This window comes from Pimephales promelas, chromosome 24, assembly GCF_988280905.1.
Source record: "Pimephales promelas chromosome 24, fPimPro1.hap1.1, whole genome shotgun sequence".
Lineage (NCBI taxonomy): Eukaryota > Metazoa > Chordata > Actinopteri > Cypriniformes > Leuciscidae > Pimephales > Pimephales promelas.
Genome location: NC_142792.1, coordinates 7,436,415 through 7,459,827, shown reverse-complemented (window position 1 = coordinate 7,459,827; position 23,413 = coordinate 7,436,415). Strand labels below are relative to the sequence as shown.

The following is a 23,413-nucleotide window of genomic DNA, read 5'->3' as shown; positions in this document are numbered from 1 at the left end:
GTAGAGGTAACTCAAAATGAAATTGAGAAGAAAGATCTTCAATCTCGTACTGACCTGTCACTAACATTTTTCCAGATGTCAGGTCTACAGCACCTTCAATGGCCTCCTTGTAATCAAAGCTATGCTTACTTTTATATAGGAAGAGACCAGCCTCAGCCAAGTTTGTGTCAGACATAGAGGGTTTAATGCCACCAAGACCTCTCATACCATAAGGAGTACGATCGTATTGATAATGGTCATCTCTGTAGCCAAAACGATCCTCTGGTAAAGGAGCTGAAGGCTGCTGAGTTGTACAGCTACTTGCAAAAGGAAGCTTATAGACTACATCACAGCAGACTGCTCTTCTTCCAGCAGTAAGATCAACTGGTTTTCCATCTTCCTCTGTAATTACAGCAGTGACCACCTCTGCAGTGGATCCATTCATTGCAACCATGGTTTGTGCAGGTTTTACTGTGGTGAGATCAACTGCACCTGATAAACCTGTTTCTAGGCGAGGAGGTAAAGTTGCACCAATGCTATTGTTTGCAATTGTAGGAGCTATTGTTACAGGAACAGAGTGAGTTTTACCCATTGTTGTAGAGAGATTTATGGGTTTTTCTGGTTGAGAAGCCACCGGTCTGTAAATAATTTGAGTCACAGGCTCAAAGGATTTAGCTGTTGTAAGTTGGAGAGGCAGGGATGTAGACAGAGATGCATCACTACCATAAGCTACAGTGGCTGTGCATGTGAGGATGGTGATGTTGTCAGTAACCACTGAGACTGAGGAAGCATCAGTGCTTAGGTTTACTACAGATGGCTGCACAGCACTTTGCTGACGTCCACCACCATCAATAGGAATGGACAGTCGTCTTGACTCAGAGGAAGACAGATCCACACCTTTTATGGATGTCTCTACATCTATCTTTGGGGTTCGGAGATCCACAACCTCACCAGGATGGTAGGCATGGCCATTCTGAGCTTGAACTGATTCATGTTTTGAGTTTTCTTTTACAACAGAGATGCCAGTGGTTCTTGGAATGGGATGTGGAGGGGGAGTTCTTTCATGCACAACAGACACTGTGGTTCTTTGGACTTCAGTGGTAACTACCTGAACACCAACATTTGGAGTAATTGATTGAGGCTGCGTTGAGGCTGAAATAGCCTCGTATACGTGACTCATGCTAGAAACTACCTTCTCTGGACCACATATTTCTTGACTTTCAATAGATTCAGTAATTCGTGTGAATGCCAAAGGTACTCTTGTTGTTTGTGACTGTGGAGGTGGTTGAGGTGGTGTAGGAGGCAGTTTCTGAGGGGATTCTTGGCTAGGACTTATTGAGGCTTGAGTTGTGATACTTTCTGTAGGTGAACCGGGCTGAGATGGCAAAGTAATAACAACATAAGTGTCACGTAAAACCTTTCCAAACCTGGGTGATGTAGGGGACCTGAGGGGAGATGTGGTTCCCATCCTACTCTCTGCAGAAGGACTCAGATTAAGGACACTGTCTGCACTGCTTGTACTCAGTATGGTAGGTCTTGAAGGAGTGTGGACTGTAATGGGTGGCTGAACACCAGCTATGGGTTTAGGAGCTATGGGAGGTTTAATAGTCTCTCCTGGTTTGTGACTAAAAGTTAGGCCTGCAGGGATGGAGGATGGCTTTGGTGGTACAGGAGGAGGAACATGGGGCTTGTAGGCTGGCTGTTTAACTGGTACACTGTCTCCTGTGATTGGCATGCCAACTGGAGTAGTTCTTGGGGGGACCTGAGGTGGAGTCTTTTTGGGATACACAGAAGGTTTGGGCAGTGTTGGAGGAGGGAGGGGTGGAGGAACTGGGATGTCTGCTTTTTCTACAGATGCAGCCCTGCGCAGTACTATGGGTTTAGGAGGAACTGGTGGAGCAGTTGATACGACACCAGGTATAGTAGATACGATATATTGCGGTACAGTGGACAAGGGTGATACACTTACAACTACTGGGGCTGACTGTCTTGAAATGACACTAGGAACTGGTGCTGTAACAGAGTCACTTTGAGTAGGGACCGGTGACTTGGACAAGTCAACAACACCTGTCTGATCAATTTCTACATCTTTCTCTGTGGCATCCTGTGAGTCACTTGATATGGCAGGCAATGCTACTTCTCTTTGTAGTGACAAATCTTCTACAACTGTCTTTGAGACTGATGTTTTCTGGAAAGCCTCATCCACAAGTGGTTCTGGTTCAGTCTTTGTAGCTGAAACTTTCTTAGAGTCCTGTGTTTGATCGGAAATGCTCTCTTCACCAGATTCCTCTTCACCTGATGAACACTGTGTCACTCTCAGATCAGGTATAGGCAGTATTCTTCGTAGGGGTGTTGTCTCAGTTTTCTCAACTTGGGCTATTGTTGACCCTTGTGCCATGGCAGTCAAATCAGGACCTGCTTGAGTTGGACTGGTTCCTGGAGTCAGCACTGCTCTTTGCTTCTTCAGAAGTTCTTCATAGGCTGCCTCTGCATCTAATAATGGCCTTCCATCCTTCCTAGACTGGCCTGTGTTGCTTGATGACATAGTGTCTTTGCTTGAGTTAGTATCATAAACCACAGTTTCTGGTTTAGAAACATCTTCTTCTGGCTTATTGTGTGTTTGCTCATGTTCTTTAAGCATTATGTCTTTCTTTCTTTGCATCATGTCCTCATAAACCTCATCAGGTGATCTCAGTTTTTTGGGGGGTTTCTCTGACACAAAAAGCTTGTCTGGCTCTTGCTCATAGGGTGCATCATCAACAAGAGACTCATACGCATAATCTTCTATCAGCATGCCTCCATAAAGAGATTCTTTACCGGGTGGGGGTTTGTTTCCCTCATTAGTTGGAGATTTGGCTTTGAGTATTATCTCTTCATATACCTCATCTGCACTTTTTAATGAAGGCTTTCCCCTTCCTTTGAACTGATTATCAACATGTTGCTCATCTGTTGGAGAATACAGTGAAACCGAAGTTGGTAACTGATACACTTTTTGGACAGCAACAATCTTCTCTGGTAGTATCTCAAAGCTCTCTGGTTCTGACTCCATGCTTGGGGAGAGGTCTGAGCAGGAAGACCTGCGGATCTCCTCCATCTCTGCTTCCTGTCGTAGCTCTTCTGTGGGAGAAGCATCCTCAATAGGGGAGAGGTTGCTTGGTGGAGTTTTGGGCCTTTCTCTTCTTCTATGTGCCCTTATCTCTTCTTTGTCTTTCTTTGACTTTTTTCCTGTGCCCTTTTGCTTCTCCTGTTCTCTCAGAAGCTCCTCCTCTTCTCGCAGCTCCTCTTCCTCTGATGAATCCTCAATGGTAGGGAGCGTCTGACCTGGCTGCCGGTGCTTTGCTTTTCTCTGCTGCTTGCCCTCACCACTAGACCGAACATGACTTGGGCTGCTGCTGTCACTGTCTTCATCAAGAGAAGACAAAGATGTTGGAGATGTTCCTGGGGTAAAGCTGGATGCATGTAAACTGGAAGAGCCTTCACCTCTTGACCTGTCATCGGGAGAGTCTGTTAGGCTTTCTAGCTCACCGTCATCTGATGTCTGACGTACAGTTGCTGTACTGTTAAGCTCAATTGTTTTGAAATGCCGTATGCCAGCTCCACTGTCTACTGAAGGTTGTTCTCCTTTAGCTAGTTCCTCAATTTTAGTAACAGAGATAATACTCTTTTGTTCAGGTTCATCTTCTGGACTGAAACTACTATTTTTGAGAAGACGTCTGGACTTGCCTGATTCACTTTTGTCCTTTACCTCTTTTTGTGCATTCGGTTCCATTTGCTTCTTCTCTTGATCTTTGATTTTACGTCTGGCAAGGTTTTCTTCATCAGACGGTGATGCATCTTCATCTGCGCTCATCTCTATGATCTGCTTCCTGATAAAATCCTCTTCATCCATTGGACTCTCCATTTCTACTTTGTTATCTCCAGAAGTATTTTTGCTTTGTAGTTTAGGTGAAGGTTCTCCCTCACTACTTTCCTCAAAAGAATCACCTTGAAAATCAGTTGGAACCAGAAGCTTTTTCCTCTCTTTTTTTGGAGCATTGTTCCTTTGCTCTTTAGTTTCTTCATGTTGGTCATCCTCCGAGCTGGGTGACATTGGAGACATTGGCAACACCTCCAGTCGACGCTTGACTTTTGGAGTTTCAGTTTGTGATTCCTCTTTTGATGATGTCTGAGCCTCTAGGATTGGGAGGACAGTACTTTCCAACTTGGCCAGGTCTGAAGGACTTGTGGGGCTGCTTTCTCTCTCTTTCTCGATAGGCTCCTTCAGTAGCTCATTGTCTTTTATTGAGACAGCAGCCTCTTCTTTTTTCTACAAAACAGAAAATTAATTAGAATCTGAGCTGTTTTCAAGGCATAATAAAACATAAATTGTATTAAAAAGGAGAAATGAAAAATAACTAAATTAAAATAAACTTTGGGATACTATCTACAGTGATCCTACAATATGTACGCACAAGAATTACCTCTACAGCTACATGTACAGTTACCTCTCCAGATTCATCAATTTTAATAGGCTTTATCAATGGCTGTAGCACATCATCCTGTCTCTCTTGTGCTTCAGAAGTCAACTCCTCTGATTTGTTTCTTTCCTGTTGGCTAAATGTAGAGGATGGGGAGGCTAGTTCTACATCATGGTCTAGACTATGGGGCAGACAGTCAGCTGTAAATTGAAGTTCAGTTTTTTTGGTAATATTCTGGTCAGTTCCAACCAGTGCGTTTTCCGTCAGCCCTTCACTGGGTAATTTATCTTTCTCTCTAGATATGGTAAATGTTACAGCAGGGGTTTGGGCTTGTTGGGTAGACTGCATCTCTTCAGACTTGATTTCAATTACTGCTTTTATGTCTTCCTTCTCACTAAACGCAGGGGATGAAAGGTCTATTTTCTGGTCAGTAAGACCCTTTGGTATGGCAGACTGTTCTAGAGCCTTTTCAGTCATAGAGTCTGGAATTTGCTCATTATCCTTCTGTTCTGGCAATACTCTGTCTACCACCTCATTTACAGAAGGAGTTTGACTTTGTTGTGTAGACTGCATCTCTTCAGACTTAATTTCACTTACTGCTCCTGCATCTTCACTCTCACTAACCATGGGGGATGAAAGGACTATTTTCTGGTCAGTAAGACCCTTTGGTATGGCAGACTGTTCTAGAACCTTTTCAGTCATAGAGTCTGGAATCTGCTCATTATCCTTCTGTTCTGCCAATACTTTTTCTACCACCTCAGTTACAGAAGGAGTTTGGGTTTGTTGTGTAGGCTGTATTTCTACAGGCTTGATCTCAATTGCTGCTTCTGCATCTTCACTCTCACAAACCACAGGGGATGAGGGGACTTCTTTTTTTTGGTCAGTAAGACCACTTGATATGGAAGACTGTTCTATAACTTCCTTCTCTTCAGGCAATAATTGTTCTACCATCTCTGTAACATTTTTATTATTATCAGAGGACAGTTCATCTCTAATGACTATACATTCCTTCTTATTCTCAGTAATAACAGCATCTGACTCTGGTTTTTCCTCATAGACTTGATCTCTTTCTGATGTTTTTAGCTCTGGTTTGGGATCAGCCTCTTGAAAGACTGGAGAGCATGTATCCCCCATCTTTTTCTCTTCTCTGTTTGTATCTGGACTAACACCTTGATCAGAGAAAGTGCTTTCAGGGCCAAATTCAAAAATGTTGTCAGAAACAGGCTGGATAGTGACTTTCTGTTCTGCGTTCTCGATCATCTCTAAATCTCCACCTGCTTGATCTGGCATTAGTTTTTCCAGCAATGTTTTATCTGTGCTCATCTGTTCCGTTTCCAGTGGTGTATCCTCTTTTTCTGCAAATTGCTCTTTAGTGCACTGCTCAGTAACTGGAGATGGTGAGGGCATACCTAGCTGTATCTGTGATGTGTCCTCTACCTCTATCTTATCTTCTATTGTACTTTTTTCAGAGATTTCATCCTTTTTATCTACAGAAATATTATTTTCCATAAGATTAGAATCTTTGCTAGTGACTTCTGACTTCTTGAATGGGTCTTCCATCTCTTGCATTTGTACAATAAGCTTTTCTGTGTCACATACATTTAAATTGTTTTGAGGGGTTAACTCTGTATGGTCTTTAAACTGCTCTGCTGTTAATTTGTTTTCTAAATTGGCCTCCTCTATGACCCCAAGTTCCATATTTTTAAGTTGATCTCCTTTATTTTTTGGCTCTGCAGATTCTTCTTGATTGGAAAAATTATGGGATAGGCGATCATCACTGCACTCAATCTTTGGTGCCTCAAATTGTACAGAAGCCTCAGGTTTCCTTTCTGGCACATTCCCTATGCTACTTTGATCAGGATCAGTAGTTGCTGTTTCTATCGAGCTTTCCTTTACAGACATGTTATCTACTGCATCTACATTTGAGGGTAGTGTGAGCTCTTCAGATTGTTTCTCCCGAGTCTGACTGTGTGGTTCCTTGTTTATAGGAGAGCATGCATTGGGCTCTGTCATTTCAATCTGTGGGGCTGTCTCTGATGTCTCAGTGGATTGTGTCTCTATGTCTTTCTCTGGAATAGCTTCCATATCACTAACCAGAAGGGTCTGAGTAACATTATTACATATAGGGACTTCCTGACTGTTTTCAGGCTCCATTTCAACTTTATTAGCGTATTCTGGATCTTGGACCTGGCACTGTTCTGGCTCACTTTTCTCTGCTTTCTGTATCTCTGGAGGGGCCTCAATTAGTTGTACAGATTCAGCCTGTTCTACATTTGCCCCTTTAACGTCTGCTTTATCTTCCCTAGCTATTTGCTCACGTGGAGTCGTTATGCTTTCTGCATTTTCAGTCAGGGTGTCAGGTGCTTGTTTTTTGGTCTCTTCTGGTACTACCTGTGTACTATTCGGTATTGGCTCTGCTGTAACCCCTTGTTCTGTATCTGTATTTTTGACATCTTTAGCATCGACTTTGGCTGAGACTGACTCAGACTTGTCATCCAGGGCCTGAGTAATGCTGGGCATCCGTGTAAGCCCTTTGGCAGGGGTGGCAGTGGGTGCAGGAGAGGAAGGCAGGGAGGATACGGCACGGGCTGGGGAGGAGGGAGGGGTGGGTTCATGTTTGGCTGGTAGCTTGGATGGAGAAGGTGGAGGTGGCATATCCCCAAGTTGCCCAGAGAGAGCCCTTTGTGTCTGGCAGTTTAGGCAGAGCCATTCTTTCTGTAAAAGAAGGAATAACAGCATATTTGAAAAGTATTGAAGATGAACTGCTATTTCCATCCTCTAATTCAGTGATTTTTCCATGTTGACCAACACAGCTAACTAGTAAACCTCTAATGCTACAGCAGAAGGATAACTCATTCTATTTATGTGTGCTTTTTAAATTTATGTAACTTAAGGGATTGCTCATTTATTATTAATAGTAATGGGGTGAAGCTTTATCAGCTCAATGTCAGAAGAAACTTGCTAAGCAAAAAACTGCACCTCAACTACAGGTTAAAGATGCGAATGTATGTGTGGTGTGAACACATATACATTTGTATGTGTGGAGGTGGGTGTATTTGTCTTTCTGTTTAGACGAGTAAAACAATCTAAAATATAAAGCAGGTTTAGGCAGTGCTATGGGGATATGGTAATTCTCAAATTTAGGATTGCCAAAGTTGATGTTTCTGATGGAAAAGATTTACAGTAAATGTGTCTATTTGAAGCTAATTAAACATTCTAGAAAACACATATAATAAAGGAAATGCGCTCTATAGTTACTAGCATGCTTTCAGCTTAATTTACTTTGAGAGACCACATGGGAAAAATTCCATCCCCCACTCAAGCCATGAGTGTGATTTGAACACAGCTCAATTAAAACTAAACAACTGTTTATAATGGCTGTCTCCCCAAAACTATTGCATCCCACAGGATTTTATTTAGAAGATTTCAAATATATATTTTCTAAAGAAAAACACTGAACATTGTGACATCAAGAAGAGCACTCCTTAACACTGGATGCACCACAAATGGTAACGTCAGAGATGAATATTACATGTTCGTGGGGGATGTAGATGCCACATGCAGGCAGTCCTCTCATGAGGAATCATGCCCCACTGGCTGACGTAAATCCAGAGCGATCTATGTTAGGCTTCAGTGCTGAGGCATGCTTAGTTACATTGTGGTGCTTCAATGGCTTAGCTGCAGGGTTCAGTCTAATTCTAGAGGAGGTCTGGGATCCCTGTGCCATGCGAGGGCAAAGACACTGAGAAAAGAATATTTCATTCCACACACAATGCCAATGCTATACTGTATGTTGTGGACAAAAACACAATCCTAATGAAACCATATAAGATGAAAGATAGATGTGATGAGGTACATCAGAAGCAAAGGATAAATTATTCTTATCCTATCTAAGGAAACATAACCAACTATTAAAGAGCAAGGAGACGAAATGTTAAGTAACATTTACTTTTTTTTTTTTGATGGTGACGAAAACAAAACATTTTTTAAAAGACTTTCAAACAGGCAGATCAACGCTGCATTAATATTCCCTGAATCGCATCATTACCAGTCATAAAAATGATGAGCAAAAACAGATGTCTGCTCTCGCTTCTAAAAACATGGACTTGGAAATAAAAATAAAAGTTGCACTCAACTCCTATTCATGTAATTCATCAGCAACAAAGCAATCTTCCCATGTGCCAAATAAATTATAAATTACAAATCAGATGGAGGCAATCAATGTACTGTAGACTGAACAGAAACACATCTGTTTGACTTACAGGTCACAGACTTCAATAATGAAACATCAATTTTGAGTCATTAAGGTTTAACGGCCACTAAACACCTCTGCATGATCTGGCTAGCATACTCATCATGTGTTTTACTAGCCTCACAAACTGAGGCATTAAATCCAGCAGCCTTAGAGGTGAAGAGAATATGACTGATGTAAAATAATGAGAGTTTAGGCAGTCACATGATTTGTGGCTTGGGCCTCCTCACCACTCATTCTTTCATATTGCTGAGTTTGCAGACAGGAATATCAGACACAGCTAAATGAAGTTTTTATGAGGATCTATATAATATATTTCAGACTTCTTTGGAGTACCTCAGGCTGCTGATAAGGGATTGTGTCTCAGATTTATTACAGGTTATTTGGAAGGGATATTTACCACATTGGATGTAAAGCAGGGAAAAATGGGTATGGAAGAAAAATGCATGTTAATGCAATGGCACATCATAATTTTATCATTTTTAAAAAAGTGTAATTATACCCCATGAAGTTTGAATAAAAAAATGCAATCACAGCACAGACCAATTTGATAAAATAACTACTACAACAGAGCCGTATGCATAAAAATACAAAATAAATAAATAAAAAGTAAGAAAAAAATAAAACCCCATCCTATCCTTTCGAAGAAATCATCTATATTTTGTAACGTGATGCCACTTCAACGAGGATTTAACCGCTTAATTACAAAAGCTGCAAAAAAGGTTTTCCCACATAAAAGTGGGCTATTCCTTCTATGGCACAAGAAACCTGACTAATTCAAGAAAACTGTGCTTGAAAATCCTTATTCAATGAGCACACGAGAGGTGGGTGTGCTCACTCTCAAAGCCAGAATTTGTGTATGTGTGAAATCAGTCGATAAAGGTGTGGAACAGAGCTAAATTTAGAGTACGTCAGGCTTATTTTCCTAATGTAATACACTCCCTTACAAAATGTAGCATGTCAATTATAGTGTCTGTTACAATTATTTTTTAAAAGAATATTAAAGTAATACCCTCAGTATAAAATGCTTACCAAATCTTTGTCAATTTAAATGATTTTTGATGCCAGTGGCCCTAATACAAATTCACCACAGTTTTACTGCCGTGACAATAACAGCGTTTTGGTGGGATCGGTGGTTACCATGTAGAATTATCAAAATGAGCAGTTATCAGTACACAGTAAACACAAAACATAGATACTCCAGTTGTACTGTAAGCATATCTAGACTTAGATAAACAGAATTACTCTTTCTTAATTTATATATTTTTGAATGTGACCAAATTAAGTATTCAAGCCAGTTTGTTAGTACTTCTGTTGTACACACAGAAAAAGCAAACAGATATGAAGTCACATTTTCTCAATAACCTTTCCACACACTTCCTCCTCCAAAGTCTAATATCATTCGCCGCCTCCTCTCTCACTCTCAACTCTTTTTCTTTCTCTCCTCCTCTCACATCCGCTACCCCTCTTCCTCTCCTTATTAGCAACAGTAGCTCTGTGTGTGAGGTTCATACATCCTGTTAGACTCTGTGTTGGCATCATACCGATTTCTTGGTGCTGTCTGCATGGGTAAAATGTGCCAGTTTTCAAGCATAGGGTCAGTTCTGGCAGATCACGTTAGTCAAGCTGACTCTCAGCTGATCCACGTCTACCAATAGGAACACAACGCCGGTCGCCTATCCCTGTATACTTAAAGGTTCTCTAAGCGATGTCACACGTTTTTTAGGTTTTGTTCAGTTTTGTTACTAATTTGAAATGTTATTTAATTGCGAGTTTGGCAAGCAGTTTTTGAGATTTTAGGATTCTCCCATTAAAATAGATAGCAGGACTTGGTCATGGATTTCCGAAAATGCTGCCTAGAGGCTTTTTTTAGAGACTTTTTTTGAAAGGGACTTTGGTAAAACTCTTGGACATATTTAAAAAAAAGTCTATACTGCACATACTTTTAAAAATCCATAATTTAGTTGATCCTGATTAGAGCTCATTGTCACAGTTGTAAACATGACAGCTTTCTTCCTCCATGAGGGGGTTTGGCATCACAACGGCTTTGTTTCCAGGCAGATCGTTATAGAACGTGACACGCATCTCCCCGAAATTCGATAAAATTAAACAAATCAGACGATGACTTCGAAACTCCTGAAGTGCTTCCAATTTTGAGTGACTTATGCATCAGATGTTCAGCCAACAGTCTGTGGGCGTGACGTCTGAGGCTGAGACTAGACTCTAAATAGATAACTCAGTGTATCTGTGGACTAAAAGTGTGCGATATAAAGTTTTATATCTATTAGTTTGGAAGTCAATTTAATGCTAGTAAAATAAATAAATAAATAACATTAAGTTTAAGGAGATACACACATTCAAATTTGTGCCTCTCTTTCTGGATAAAATAAAATGCAGACAGTCACTGCACACACCTGTTTTAAAGGGTAAGCATGACAGATGAAACATAAATCTATTTCTCAATGGTGACATTGCTGTCTTTGTACAGCAAGAGCTTGGTTTAATGGACAGAGTGCCTAGTGGCTGTCTCTCCGCCATGCAAGAACACAAAACACCTTCACATCTAAAAATACGACTGCTTTCAAATCATCAGGGAGAGGATGGCACGTGGTGGACTCTGCAGGAATGCATCTGGCCTAAAACGAGCCTTTCAAGCTCAAAGGAAAACACACACGGCAATAAAAACTCGCTGCCACAAAGACGACCATCTCCCATAATGCTCTGCAGTCATTCTTGGTTCTGCCTCTACCACTCTGGCTATTTTTGCCTTACTGTATTGAGAGGCACAGCTTTGTCTGCGAGACAAACAGACAAGTGGAATTACGGACTTATAGATAGGACTGAGAAAACATGCAATTTAAGTCGCACAGTATGATTAAACCAAGAATAAATAATTCATATCTGTAACTCCAGATGAAAATGATTTGGTCCCTCAGTGACAGGCCATTGCTCTGACATTCATGTGTAGAATTTCTGCTAGAAATCAGAAGATAGCTAAAGACAAACAAAGCAAACATCATAATCAAACAGACAAGCGGACAGATCTCCATGGTGATGGAAGGCACACAGACACACACGTCTGTACACATTATATAAAGTGATCAAATAGACAGATAGGGAGAAGGCTCTGTAGCTATGGGAACAGAACAAGCAGATAGAGGAAGGCTGGATATGAAGTCTTGCAAGGCAATATGTTTAACTTCTCATTTCTAGACAAAAATATAATGTCAACATTATGTAAACAAGACGGCATTCTAAATGAAAGTTTGGGAAGAGCTTGTTCATCCATCTGATCCTCTCAATGGCCCCTTTTACTCCTGGTATTAAGATGCATTTTGGTCGATCGGATCACAAGTAGACGAGACAAACACATACCTGGTGTTTTAATCCATCTATTTTGTCCACTTTCAACCACTTCGGTCCTGATTTCTTCAAGGGGAGGGTCTATGGGCGGGTAAATGTATGTTTTATTTTTAGATCTTTTGATCTAATGGACAAAATAAGCTTGTGCAATTTACATACGAAGGCGCCCAGAGACAACAGAAAAACACACAGAGAACATCAGCTTTTGCTTCTGCTCTGTGCGTTTTAGAAATCAGGTATGGTGAAAGACTACTGTGCTTGGTATGTTTTTCATCTTCAAACCAAATAAGCTACTTCAGCCAACAAAGTTAAAATTCCTTCTGGCTAGCTAGCTTCATAATGCATAGTTCAGCAGGCGGAGAGTAGGTGAGCGTTTACACTGCAAAAGCAATCTGGTCAAATGTGAACTAAAAAATGCATATTTTAAGATGTGTAGTGGCAATATTATTCTCTAGTGAAACTTAAATGCATCATTTTTATGAAGCCTGATTCAAATGGAGAATGCAATCACGCCTGCTCTAACAGCTACAGAGAGACAGCACAATAGCTTAAAGCAGTTCTGCTGTTGGATGCTCACATTCAGGGATGTGGTGGATTATGTAAAAATGGAGTTCTGCTCTGAGGTAGGCCACACAGTGTTGTACCTGACCTCAGGGTGGAAATACTGAGGAAGGGGAGTCAGCTAAATCTTTTAGGCTGGTGGAGAAGGAGGTGGATGGGTCACAGTAAGAGTGAGCGCGTGGGAGCCTTGGAGGATAGAGGCATGGCAAAACCAGAGACACGATCTTACACAATCTCAGACAAACAACATGCACTTGATTTTTATGTTACACAAGGCTGTGTGTGACTGTATGCATGGAATGAATGGGTTATCTTTGAGGTGGGGGTGCACAGTGAGAAGGGACGATACATCAGGTGGCTGGCAACTGACTCAAAGCCTAAGGCAGATGGCCAACCAAAAAAAAAAAAAAAGAGTGTGAAATCTAATCCCTGGTCCAGTTTTCTGTTAGACCGTTGTGAAATGGTCAACACTGTGCCACATGGAAAAAGCATCACAGGTGATGATATACCTACGTCATTAGCCATAAAAGGACAATTTTATAGAGCTCGTTCGCTATCAGGACATGCACAGATCTGGGCGACTAAACACTGGGTTAAATACTGTCAAGTTAAAAGAGTATTTCAGATTCAAAACAAGTTAAGCTAAATTGAAAGCATATAAGCATAAGTATAATGTTGGTTTCCACAAATATGAATTGAGATGTCCCTCATGTTCTTTAACAAAAAAAAAAAGGATAAAAAAAGTTTTTTTGAGGATTTAAAATCCCAAAAATAAAATAAAATTTAGTTTTAAAAAAAACTATTTTTTTAAAAGCACTTACATTAATTCTTCTGTTTTATTTCAGCTACAATTATCTCTATTTTAGAGTTTAAGGTGTTTAAAGTTGTAAAACTGGACACAGAAAAGCTTTTTTTTTCACAAAATTATGTTAAGATGCATTTTGTTTACATTGGTTATGGTATTGCAATCAGTATTTTAATGTTAATGGATTGACCACATTTACTTCCACTGTGCCTCAGTTATTCGCTTTTTTGAAGAAAATGACAGACAAATCAAAAATGACTTCAGTACTCAACATTAAGCCACAAGTGTTATCGGTGAATTTCAACTAGCATTGGACCTGTAATATTACTGCAAGATAAGAGCAAAATGTTAGTTTAATTAAATAAAAAATTGTGCTTTTTATAATACATAGATTGTGGTGCATAGGGAACATTTCCAACCTTCTTCAAAACAACCAGCAAGAAAGAAGAAAGAAGAGAGATGAAATGTTAGTAATGGGAGATTCTAATGCAAGTCATATAAATCTATAGAGGAGGGTGGAATGAGGCAGAGAAGCAGCGCCACAAGGAATTCCAGTCGCATGAATAAGTGAAAAGCCCAATGATGGAGAAGGTGTGTTTCCATTGGAGAGACAGAGGAAAGACAAATAATGAACAAAAACAGAGAAAATCTTTGAAGGCCAAAGTCTGAGAGATTTTAAAATATGGCCCTTAAGTGGCCTACAGAAAAAAACTCAACTGTTGCCCTTTAAATCCTGTTAGCAAAAAGAGATTACTACACACACTTGCACAAAAACACTCCTATGCACACACACCCAACGTTGTCACAGTAGCAAAAGAAGTGTTGAAAGAAACCTCGCAGGAAGAGAGAGAGACTAAATCTAATCTCAAGTGAGGATGTTAGTCAAATGGAAGCACTTCAGCACTGATCCTGATAAAGCAATTTTCTACAGCCTTGCGCCGTTTTGATTAGGACAATCTGGCGAATAAACAACACACAGCAAAGGCATGTAGTCACACGCATTAATGTCTACATTAATAAGGCCAGTCTACAGATACAAATAAAATGTCTTTGCTTTCAGTCTCATCTAAACTGGGATCAGTGTTGTCAGCCATCTTGGTAGGGTACTCTTGATGGAATAATGAGTGAAGTCATTAGCTGTACCATGTGAGGTGGAACCGGACGCACATGCTCTGGCTAATCTGTATGGAAAACCTGAAATAGTCTCACGGGATTACTGAGAGCTTGAGCAACCTGGTGTGCAGATCCACGACGCACGATCAAACACACAGGGAGGTTTACACGTGAGAGCCATCAAATGCCGTGGTGCGCAGGTCAGAGCGTGTCAGTTTAGCATTACCTGTTCATATGGACAGAGGAACACGTGAATTTCCTTGGAGGAATGTCATGATTTGTTTAAATATGCTCTCTCACTTGGAATACCAATTATAATAGTTTTATTTTATTAAAATTTAGTAATTATTTACCACGGTATGGAGAAATTTGTATTTCACACAAAAGAAACCATGCATGGAGAATAATGAAATAAATAATGAATAGAATTGAACAAATTAGAACAAAATGTAACAGAATATACCTGATTAGCCTTATTATTTGGTTACCAGATCAATTGAATTTAGTGGCCTTTTTCCATCTGGAAAAGTTGGTATGTCAAATATGTTGGTATGCAAGTTTGTATTCATTTAAAGAAATAATTTAAGTGTAGAAATGCCTCAAATAAGAAAAAAAGAAGCATTGTGAGATTTGATACATGCAGCTCGAGGAAGACAAATTTGTGTCCCTTAGGAGACAATTAGTCACATAAGCAGTTACCCTCACCGAACAGACTGATGTTGACACACTTATTACTCACAATCAAATCACAAAGAGACTAAGCATTTTTTTTTTTACTTTACCAGGTCTGGGATTTTTTATTTATTTTCAAAATTCTCATATATTTCCAGGCATTCAATGAATGCGGGGATCCTGTAATTAGCTATAGTATAATATAATTCAGAAGTTAATTTTAGAATATATATAGTAGCTAAATATAGAAATCATTAATCAACAAAAGTCCCAGAGGTCTAGATCCTTCATCTAGGCAACTGATGTTAACATGATGGAACATAAAGTGGCGAACTATCCCTTTAAATACATCAATTAAATTTTGTTTTCTGTAAAAATACAGAAAGTTATTCACAAATAAGCAGCATTTTTTTTACCCCCCAACTATGTTCACTATAAAGCAAAGGCTAATTTCCAAACAGGAAGTGAGTTTATGAGTCACCTGAGATGGGATCAGACTATGACTCTCCCTGTCCTCCTTAGTGCACACACATTCCTAAACAAATTCACTCAAAGAGGCTCAGAGTGCATTTGATTACACAGTCAAGAAAACTATGAGAAGAATGATGAGACTTGTGTATAATGCAACAGAACAATCAATGATCAAAGAGCAAGAGGCCATTCTCCAGAGAAATACATGAACTGTAGCTCACCCAAATTCATTTTAAAGCACACCAGAGGGGATCTAAAATGAGTTAGCTGTTAGCTTTGATGCTGTCTATGTGCCAATTTACTTCAAGTAGTTGACAAAAATCCTACTTTAGTACATATACACACTTTCTCTCAGACATTCTCTTCCTTGAAAAATACCAAACAAACTGATCTCATCTTGTTCAGAGGCACATACAGCATATTCTTGTACAATAAAACGCCCTCTAGAATCAGAATGTCCAGTCCTCCTAAATTATAAATATCACCTTAGCAAAAAGTAGACTTTTAGCATCCCAGGCACGGCAGTGACAAAAAACTAAAAGCTCCTGCCAGCTAAAAACAGAACAATATCTTTGAGGTGTTCCACCCCAACTTCCCATTTCAATAGCAAATACAATCAACTCAAAGACTTTAACAAGGAGTTGCAGCTGAACTCTTACCTCTGAGAGATGTGGAGTAGGGTTAAATCCACACAGGTTGCACACAGTCTTCTGGCACTCTGTGCACATGCTGTAGTTGGGCGATTCTCCTGATCCTACATTCAGCTTCACTTTACAGAGTGGACAGCAGGACTGGGTGTCAGAGCCTGAATCTTGAATTGGAGGCTCCTCTACTTTAGATTTTGGAGGGGATGTGTCCGCTGATGCTTTTCCTTCAGCAGTTGGTTTTGGAGATACTGGTTCTTTGGAATAAGCAGGTGGCGTGTCAGGAGGTGAATCTGAGCCTGAGTCAGGGAGGGATCCAGGAGGGGAGTCTGCATCGGACACAATGGGGGAATCAGGGGGCGATCCCAAAGGAGAATCGGGGGGAGACTTTGATTCCTCCCCAGAGATGAGATTAGTGGCAGAGCTCAGGATGGATGAGCCAAAACCAAACATCTTTCCAGAAACACCCTCGGCAGCCTGAGAACTTGCTGCCGGAGGCTTTGATGAGTCAGTGAGCCCACTGAACCCGCTAAAAAGTTTGCCGGTGACCGACTCGCTAGCCTGTGCTGCAGAGCCAGCCTGAGGTTTGGACGACCCACCAAAACCACTAAAGAGTTTCCCTGTGACTGACTCTGCACCCGCAGAAGGCTTTGTCACCTCTGTCAAACCTCCGAGACCAAATCCCCCAAAGAAGCCCCCCCCATCCTGTTTTGGGGTAGTTTTTGCTGGAGAAGGCTGGGGACTACCTTTTGGGCTCTGTGAAGGTTTTTGAAGAGGAGGAGGCTGCACACGTTTGGCCCCTAGTTGATCAGGGTGAGGTGCCTGATGTGGTCCTGGTTTTGGTGTTGCTGGAGGTGTACTTCCTTTCCCTGTATCAGCAATACTCTTTTGTTTAGTTAGCATTGGGGGCTTCTTCCCTGGCTCAACCTTTAAGGGAGACCCAGAAGGGGGCTCTGTCCTTTGTGGGGAAGGAGGTGCCGAGCCCTGCTTAGGCGGCTGTTTCATCATTGGAGGTCCAGGAGGCTCCATTCCCCCCACCGCCCGCTGCATCTGACAGTTCAGACACAACCATTCCTTACCCTGTGGAAACAAGCAGAGAAGGTCAAGGCACATGAGCACAATCTTATCTCTGTAAGAGTATTGATTTGCAATTGTGATTCCCTGAAGCTCATTGTATATAAAAATACCTCAAAATATATTTGTCTATATAGCCAGCCACTGAGCAGAAACACCTAGTATAAAACATTTTCATTTGCAGCTAACTTGCTGTTATTAAAACCTGTTCATACTTATTGGATTTATTAGTAAGTCCTGAAAGCCACGACTTTATGATTTAATTAAACTATGATTTAACCTTCATAAAAACACTGTACACTCAACATTGCGTGACTAATAGTGTTATTCCCTCTTACATAGACCAGGAATAATGCCAAATGTATGTATCATCACTGCCTTTATAACTCATGAATGTAGTTCCTAAATACAGTGAAAAACGACTTCCCCCACTTCCTGTCTGGGCGACGTAAGTAACCTTGATAATCTTCCACCTACTGTGCAAATATTTTTTTTTCCCAAACTCAGGATGAAATGAATTAGAGCAGGGTGACCCTAAAGGAGTTATTAAAACAAACCCTGCACAGCATTAAATACCACGTATGAACTGAATTACGTCTTCAGTGAAAAATTGAAAAAAACTTGTATCTTTTGTATGAAAAATGGCATTCCCCTTATCTATATCTGGACAATAATTTAGACCAGTGTAAAATGTATGTCACTGATGTACTGAGGGGAGCATATTTGTCTCTTACCGCTGAATCTGGTGGACTGAAGCCGCACAGGCTGCACACCTGCTGTTTACACTGAGTGCAGGTGTTGTAGTTGGGTGGCTGGTCTTTGACTTTAACATTCAGCTCTGTAGACTTACAAAGAGGACACATTGCTTTCCCCTGAGCAGGCCCAGTTTTACCAGGCCCTTCTGATTGAGCCCCCAGCCCAGGTTTGCCCTGCTGTTGAGGTCCACTGGGTTTTCCTGCAACTCCTGGCTGCGGGCCTGGTCCTCCAGGTTTGGGTCCTTGCTGTTGAGGTCCTGGTCCTCCAGGTTTAGGCCCTTGCTGCTGGGGGCCTGGTCCTCCAGGTTTGGGTCCTTGCTGTTGAGGTCCCGGTCCTCCAGGTTTAGGCCCTTGCTGCTGGGGGCCTGGTCCTCCAGGTTTGGGTCCTTGCTGTTGAGGTCCTGGTCCTCCAGGTTTGGGTCCTTGCTGTTGAGGTCCCGGTCCTCCAGGTTTAGGCCCTTGCTGCTGGGGGCCTGGTCCTCCAGGTTTAGGCCCTTGCTGTTGCTGAGAAGGTCCCTGTCCTTTAGGGGGACCTTGCTGAGATGGCTTAACCCCTTGCTGCGGAGGACCCTTCCCCGCTCCACTCTGTGGTCCCAGAGGCTTTCCTTCTTGCTTTGCAGACTGCTCCTCCTCATCATCACCAAACAAACTAAACTTTGGGATGCTGGCAGAGGAGACGGCAGAAGAGACTGCACTCAGGGGGTTGGCCCCACTCAGGAAGCCAGACGAGAACATGCCAGTTCGTGGTTGTTCTGGGTCTTTTGGCTCCTGCCGGAAACGTGACTCAAGGAGGCTGAGGGATGAGGGGCTCCGTCCAGGCTTTGGCTTGGGAGGTGGCCCCTCTCCAAATGCATCTACAGTCCTACTCTTACTGAGACCAGCTGGAACTCGGGTGCCACCAGCTTGAGTCTCTGGTGGCCTGTGGAGTGAACAGACATAATGTCAACTTCTCATTCCGTAGTCTAAGTAAATATAGATTTTTCAAAATCTGAGATTAACAGATAGGTGCCTTATATACTTAATAGCTATTCTGGGTCAATTTCAGAACTACATTAAAAGGGGCATTGCGAATTATTCAGACAATCAATCAATAAAACCTAAATAAGAATTTATAAAGCAGAAAAAAGGTAAATATTTAAAATTATTCCTTCTAACCTGAAAACTACAGCAACAAAATACACAAAACTAGTGAAAAAAAGTAATTGTTTCTCTACAATTTTTTTTATGTGAAAGAAAATAATTTAACTGACTAACTTTCAGGCCACCAAAAAGAAGAATAATAATAAAAAGAAGCCAAAAACCTATATTGTGGTCAAATTATAATATATAGTGATTAAAAATTATATTGTGATCAACATATTCCCAAAGTTTTTCAGTGCATTAATAATTAGAATTTTCCCACTATTTTTCCTTTCAAAATTATATATATTATACAATAAAATGTTTCTCTAGCCTAAATGCTAAGTGTAATCATTTTAGAAAAATATGATAATATCAAATTAAATATAATGTTTTTCGTTTTTGGCCCATTGTCACAATTATTTAATTTCATTCAGTGCATCACTACTACTAGGCCTATATTAACCCAATGGCTGTTCAGCACAGCAGCCTGAACTGCTGGTTGTTTTCGTGGGCGTTATTTTACATATATTTAGGTGCTCTGTCATTCAGTCACCCAAACAAAATCATCACGCTACGTCCAAGATGCGTTTTGATTCTGATCGAGTGGCGCTCTTTGCTGTGCGCGTTTCAGCACCATGGACAGCGGTCCAATATAATAATCGCTTAAACTGAAACTCGGCCCTGCTTGTTCTTATGTGTAATACCTACTACCCGCACACTCCCCAAAATAAGCAAAGCAATCAATGAGCATGATAGCATTAATGTTTGCGGTGCTATATTTAGTCAGATTCATATTTATGCCCCCTCCCCCCATTTGCGCTTCGGTAAAAATAACACATTTATGCCAAAGGAACTTTAAAGAAACAGTTCAATTAGTTTACGACTGAGATCACGTCAAAGAGGATGTCGATCGCGTGCTTTCAAATGATCGAATTTTCACAGACTTGTGTTATTCTCAGGCTGTGTTTTCCAAACCAGCTCATGACATCACCTACACAGCCCATAGGAGGAAGATGGAGCACGGAGAACGTCGATGTGGATACACGGAGGACGGATATTTATGAGAGGATCATTCATATTTTTCAAGAATTTTTTTATTTTTAAAAAAAGTCTATAACCCTGGTGTCTCTCATGGATTGAATAAAACGGTTTAATGAAAACGATCATTAAAACCCTATGCACATCAACTGTGCACACATACACACATAGTGACCCACCATATTAACGATGATGATACCAATTATGAAAGAAAAAAACGTTTTGTGACAAGCGGCTGTTATTTTCTCTATATACGTATAGCTGTAAAACAGAAGTTCACCAAGTAGGTGTTGAATTGCAATCATATGCATGTCTGAAAATTGGGCAGGGATACATATCTCGCTATAAAACGAGCGTAAACATGAAGCAAGAGCGTGAATGGGTGTGATCATATTTTGCATCGGTGATGCTGTCGTGATGTGCCAACCTGCAGTGCCCTGATCAAAACACAAGCCCATCATACCCATCAACAACACAAGCGCTCGGTCACTGGAGGGATGGAGATCATCATCAGTACGGGCATTCATTTATAGACACTTCAACTTGCCTGGACTGCGCTTTGGCCATAGCGGCCACAAGCTTCTTTCTTTCATCCTCAGAAAGATTGCTGAGGTCTGCCTCCACCCCTGCGGGCATCTGGATGAAGCCACCCTTTCCGTCAGGTGCGAGTCCCGCTGGTAATCCAGTGAGCGCCCCTTCACCGCCTTCCAGGCTCGCTTCGTTCCCCATGATCGACCCCCTTTTCCTTTTAACCCCCCTCCCTCCAGCTAATTACGCGGCGATACGGGTCTTAATGCACTGAATAAGGCGACAGCGTCGGTATCCGCGGTTGTTTTGGATGCATGGCGTTTTATGTCTCCATTTTATTCGAGGGTCTCTGTAGCGTTAACGCACATCCCGAGAGCAGAGACTCTCCGTGCGGGTGTAGGTTGTGTGCCTCCCTCCTCCATCCATCCATCGCGCATGTCCCGCCCCTCACAGGTGATCATAAGACGTCGCCGTATGAAAAAAACGGAATTAAAGGGACAAAGCGCCTTAGAATGAACAAATCTTCTCATAATTATCCTGTTTATTTTGCTCTCAAGTCGAGCCTAATTAACTGATTTGGTGGAGAGCAACAGTAACTAAACGGTTGGTAACACTTGTTATTAATTGCTGTTCTTTCTAAATAATTCTAATTGAGTGGTTGACAGATTACATATCCATACACTTTTTCTTTAATTAATATTATTTATTTATTTTTGGTCTATTTAAAAGGAAAACTGGGGCTAATTGTCACAAAGGCAGGACCTCATTAACCTTTAAGATTCTTAAAGTCAAATTAACACCAAATTTTCTATAAAGCAGTTTCATGGATTTTTTTGTTTCATTGTTGTCTTACTGTTGATTTTTTTTTCTGAAAAGCCAAGATTGTTTTAAAAAAAGGAAAAAAAAAAAATAGCAGATCCGAATACAGATGACTAACATGTTATGGCCTAAAATTAGTCATTACTTTGGCTACTGTCACTTTCTAATTATCAGCACTGTATTGTAGCATTATTTTAAGTGTCCCTTTGGGTCTAGTACACTTTACAATTTTAAAATAAAGTTGAAACAGTGCTTTACCATTAATAATGTGCAAGAGTAAATTACTTTACTTTCAACCACCGCATAGATCGCACACTCACAAACACATCCATTCACATTCATCCTGCTCACAGATCTCCTGCTGAATAGGGATCATGAGTCACAGCATCAATATGTCCATAAGTCATCAATATGTCTTTGGCTCATAGTTTAGCCAAGGGCCTGAAAACAGAAGGAGATACTGAAGGAGCTTGTCAGCAGTGACTTTGCAGTGTCAGAGGGGGAATCTACAGGAACACACTGCACACTTTATAGGGGGCTGTACGTCGTGTCAGTGCCATTTGTTCTCAAAATCAAACGACAGATCTAAGATTTTCATTTTGCACTGCATGTTGTATGAATTGAAACCCAGAAAGCCCCAGACGTGCAACTTAATATTAGTATAAGTCTGAGCAGCCTTGAGGAGGGACGGAAGAAAATCCTGTCTCCATTAGCAACCTTTATTGATTCCCACTTGCGTGCAGAGATGAAGCTGACTGCAGGATCACTCTCACCAGTGTAACCAGATCAACACAGCACTAAACCAATCCTGAGCAAGATAAAACGTTTTACATGCATTTCCTAAAGTTACAGTTCTTAAACTGTTCCTATCAAATACTGCAATTAAGCTCGAAGCAGCAGCAGCCAAATTAAATGTAGAAACACATAGTGAGTCATTCTGAACTTGCGAAGAGTCCAGAAACAGATCATATTTTACAGGAAGCATCCATTTGCTCAATCTGATATGGCGATTTGATAACCCTAGAATCACTGCTGAAATTTAAACCAGATGTGTTTCAAACACTGTCTGAACCATGGTCTAGCAGTTAGCAGACATGCAACTGACGTTTTGGGCCATGGTGATTTCCTGATGAAGAGGTCGCCCCCCTCTTCTCCTAATCATTTTAAGTGCTTATAGTACTTTGACAAAAAGACCACAGGGAAAACCCTGTACCAGCTAATTAAGGTCTTCCGGATCTCTTGAAAATCATAGACAGGTGTGTAACAGCAGGGTTGGAACTAAACGCAGCAGGAAGGAAGATCTCCAGGAGCATCGATTTATCTTCAGCTATGGTTTAAACAATACATCGTCTCCATGGCTGAAACTGATTAGGTAAAGAAAATGAACATTTCCTGTAAAATTCAGACCTATAATTTGTTCATAAACAGGGTTCAACCAACTAACCAACACGCTTAGTCACAGACTGTACCCCAAAGTGTTATTTTATTTATTACAAAAATATAATTGTATATACTTATTTTTATATTTTCACTTTTCATTTTAATTTAGTCATTTGTGTGCTTTTGCTATTTTTTAATATACCTATTTAGCTTTAATTTATATTTATTTTAGTCTTAGTAATTTTAGTACTTCAATTTCAACTTATTTTTATTCCTAATGTTGCTAATGCATGAAAACTACAAATGAATACTAAATCTCCAGGTTTCACAGACAAGACTTAAACTTAGTCCTGATGCATGTTTGAGCTGTTTTATCTGAA

At 40.8% G+C, this 23,413-nt stretch overlaps 1 protein-coding gene across 13 annotated transcripts in view; it reads right to left on the bottom strand.

The window, feature by feature from the left end:
- pcloa (piccolo presynaptic cytomatrix protein a) overlaps positions 1 to 21,268 on the bottom strand; it is a 46,469-nt gene extending 25,201 nt beyond the window's left edge. For 11 of the 13 annotated variants that reach the window (XM_039668011.2, XM_039668013.2, XM_039668015.2 and 8 more), the window contains exons 1-5: positions 20,854 to 21,265; positions 18,126 to 19,065; positions 16,333 to 17,397; positions 6,828 to 7,151; positions 55 to 4,285 (exon numbers count right to left, since the gene is read on the bottom strand). In XM_039668011.2, the coding sequence (XP_039523945.2) occupies positions 55 to 4,285; positions 6,828 to 7,151; positions 16,333 to 17,397; positions 18,126 to 19,065; positions 20,854 to 21,035 (6,742 nt within the window). In that variant the 5' untranslated portion in view covers positions 21,036 to 21,265. Of the gene's footprint in view, positions 1 to 54; positions 4,286 to 6,827; positions 7,152 to 16,332; positions 17,398 to 18,125; positions 19,066 to 20,853 lie in introns of all 13 variants that reach the window. The other 2 variants (XM_039668021.2, XM_089126614.1) reach the window with 1 other exon arrangement.
- Between the last annotated feature and the right edge of the window lie 2,145 nt (positions 21,269 to 23,413).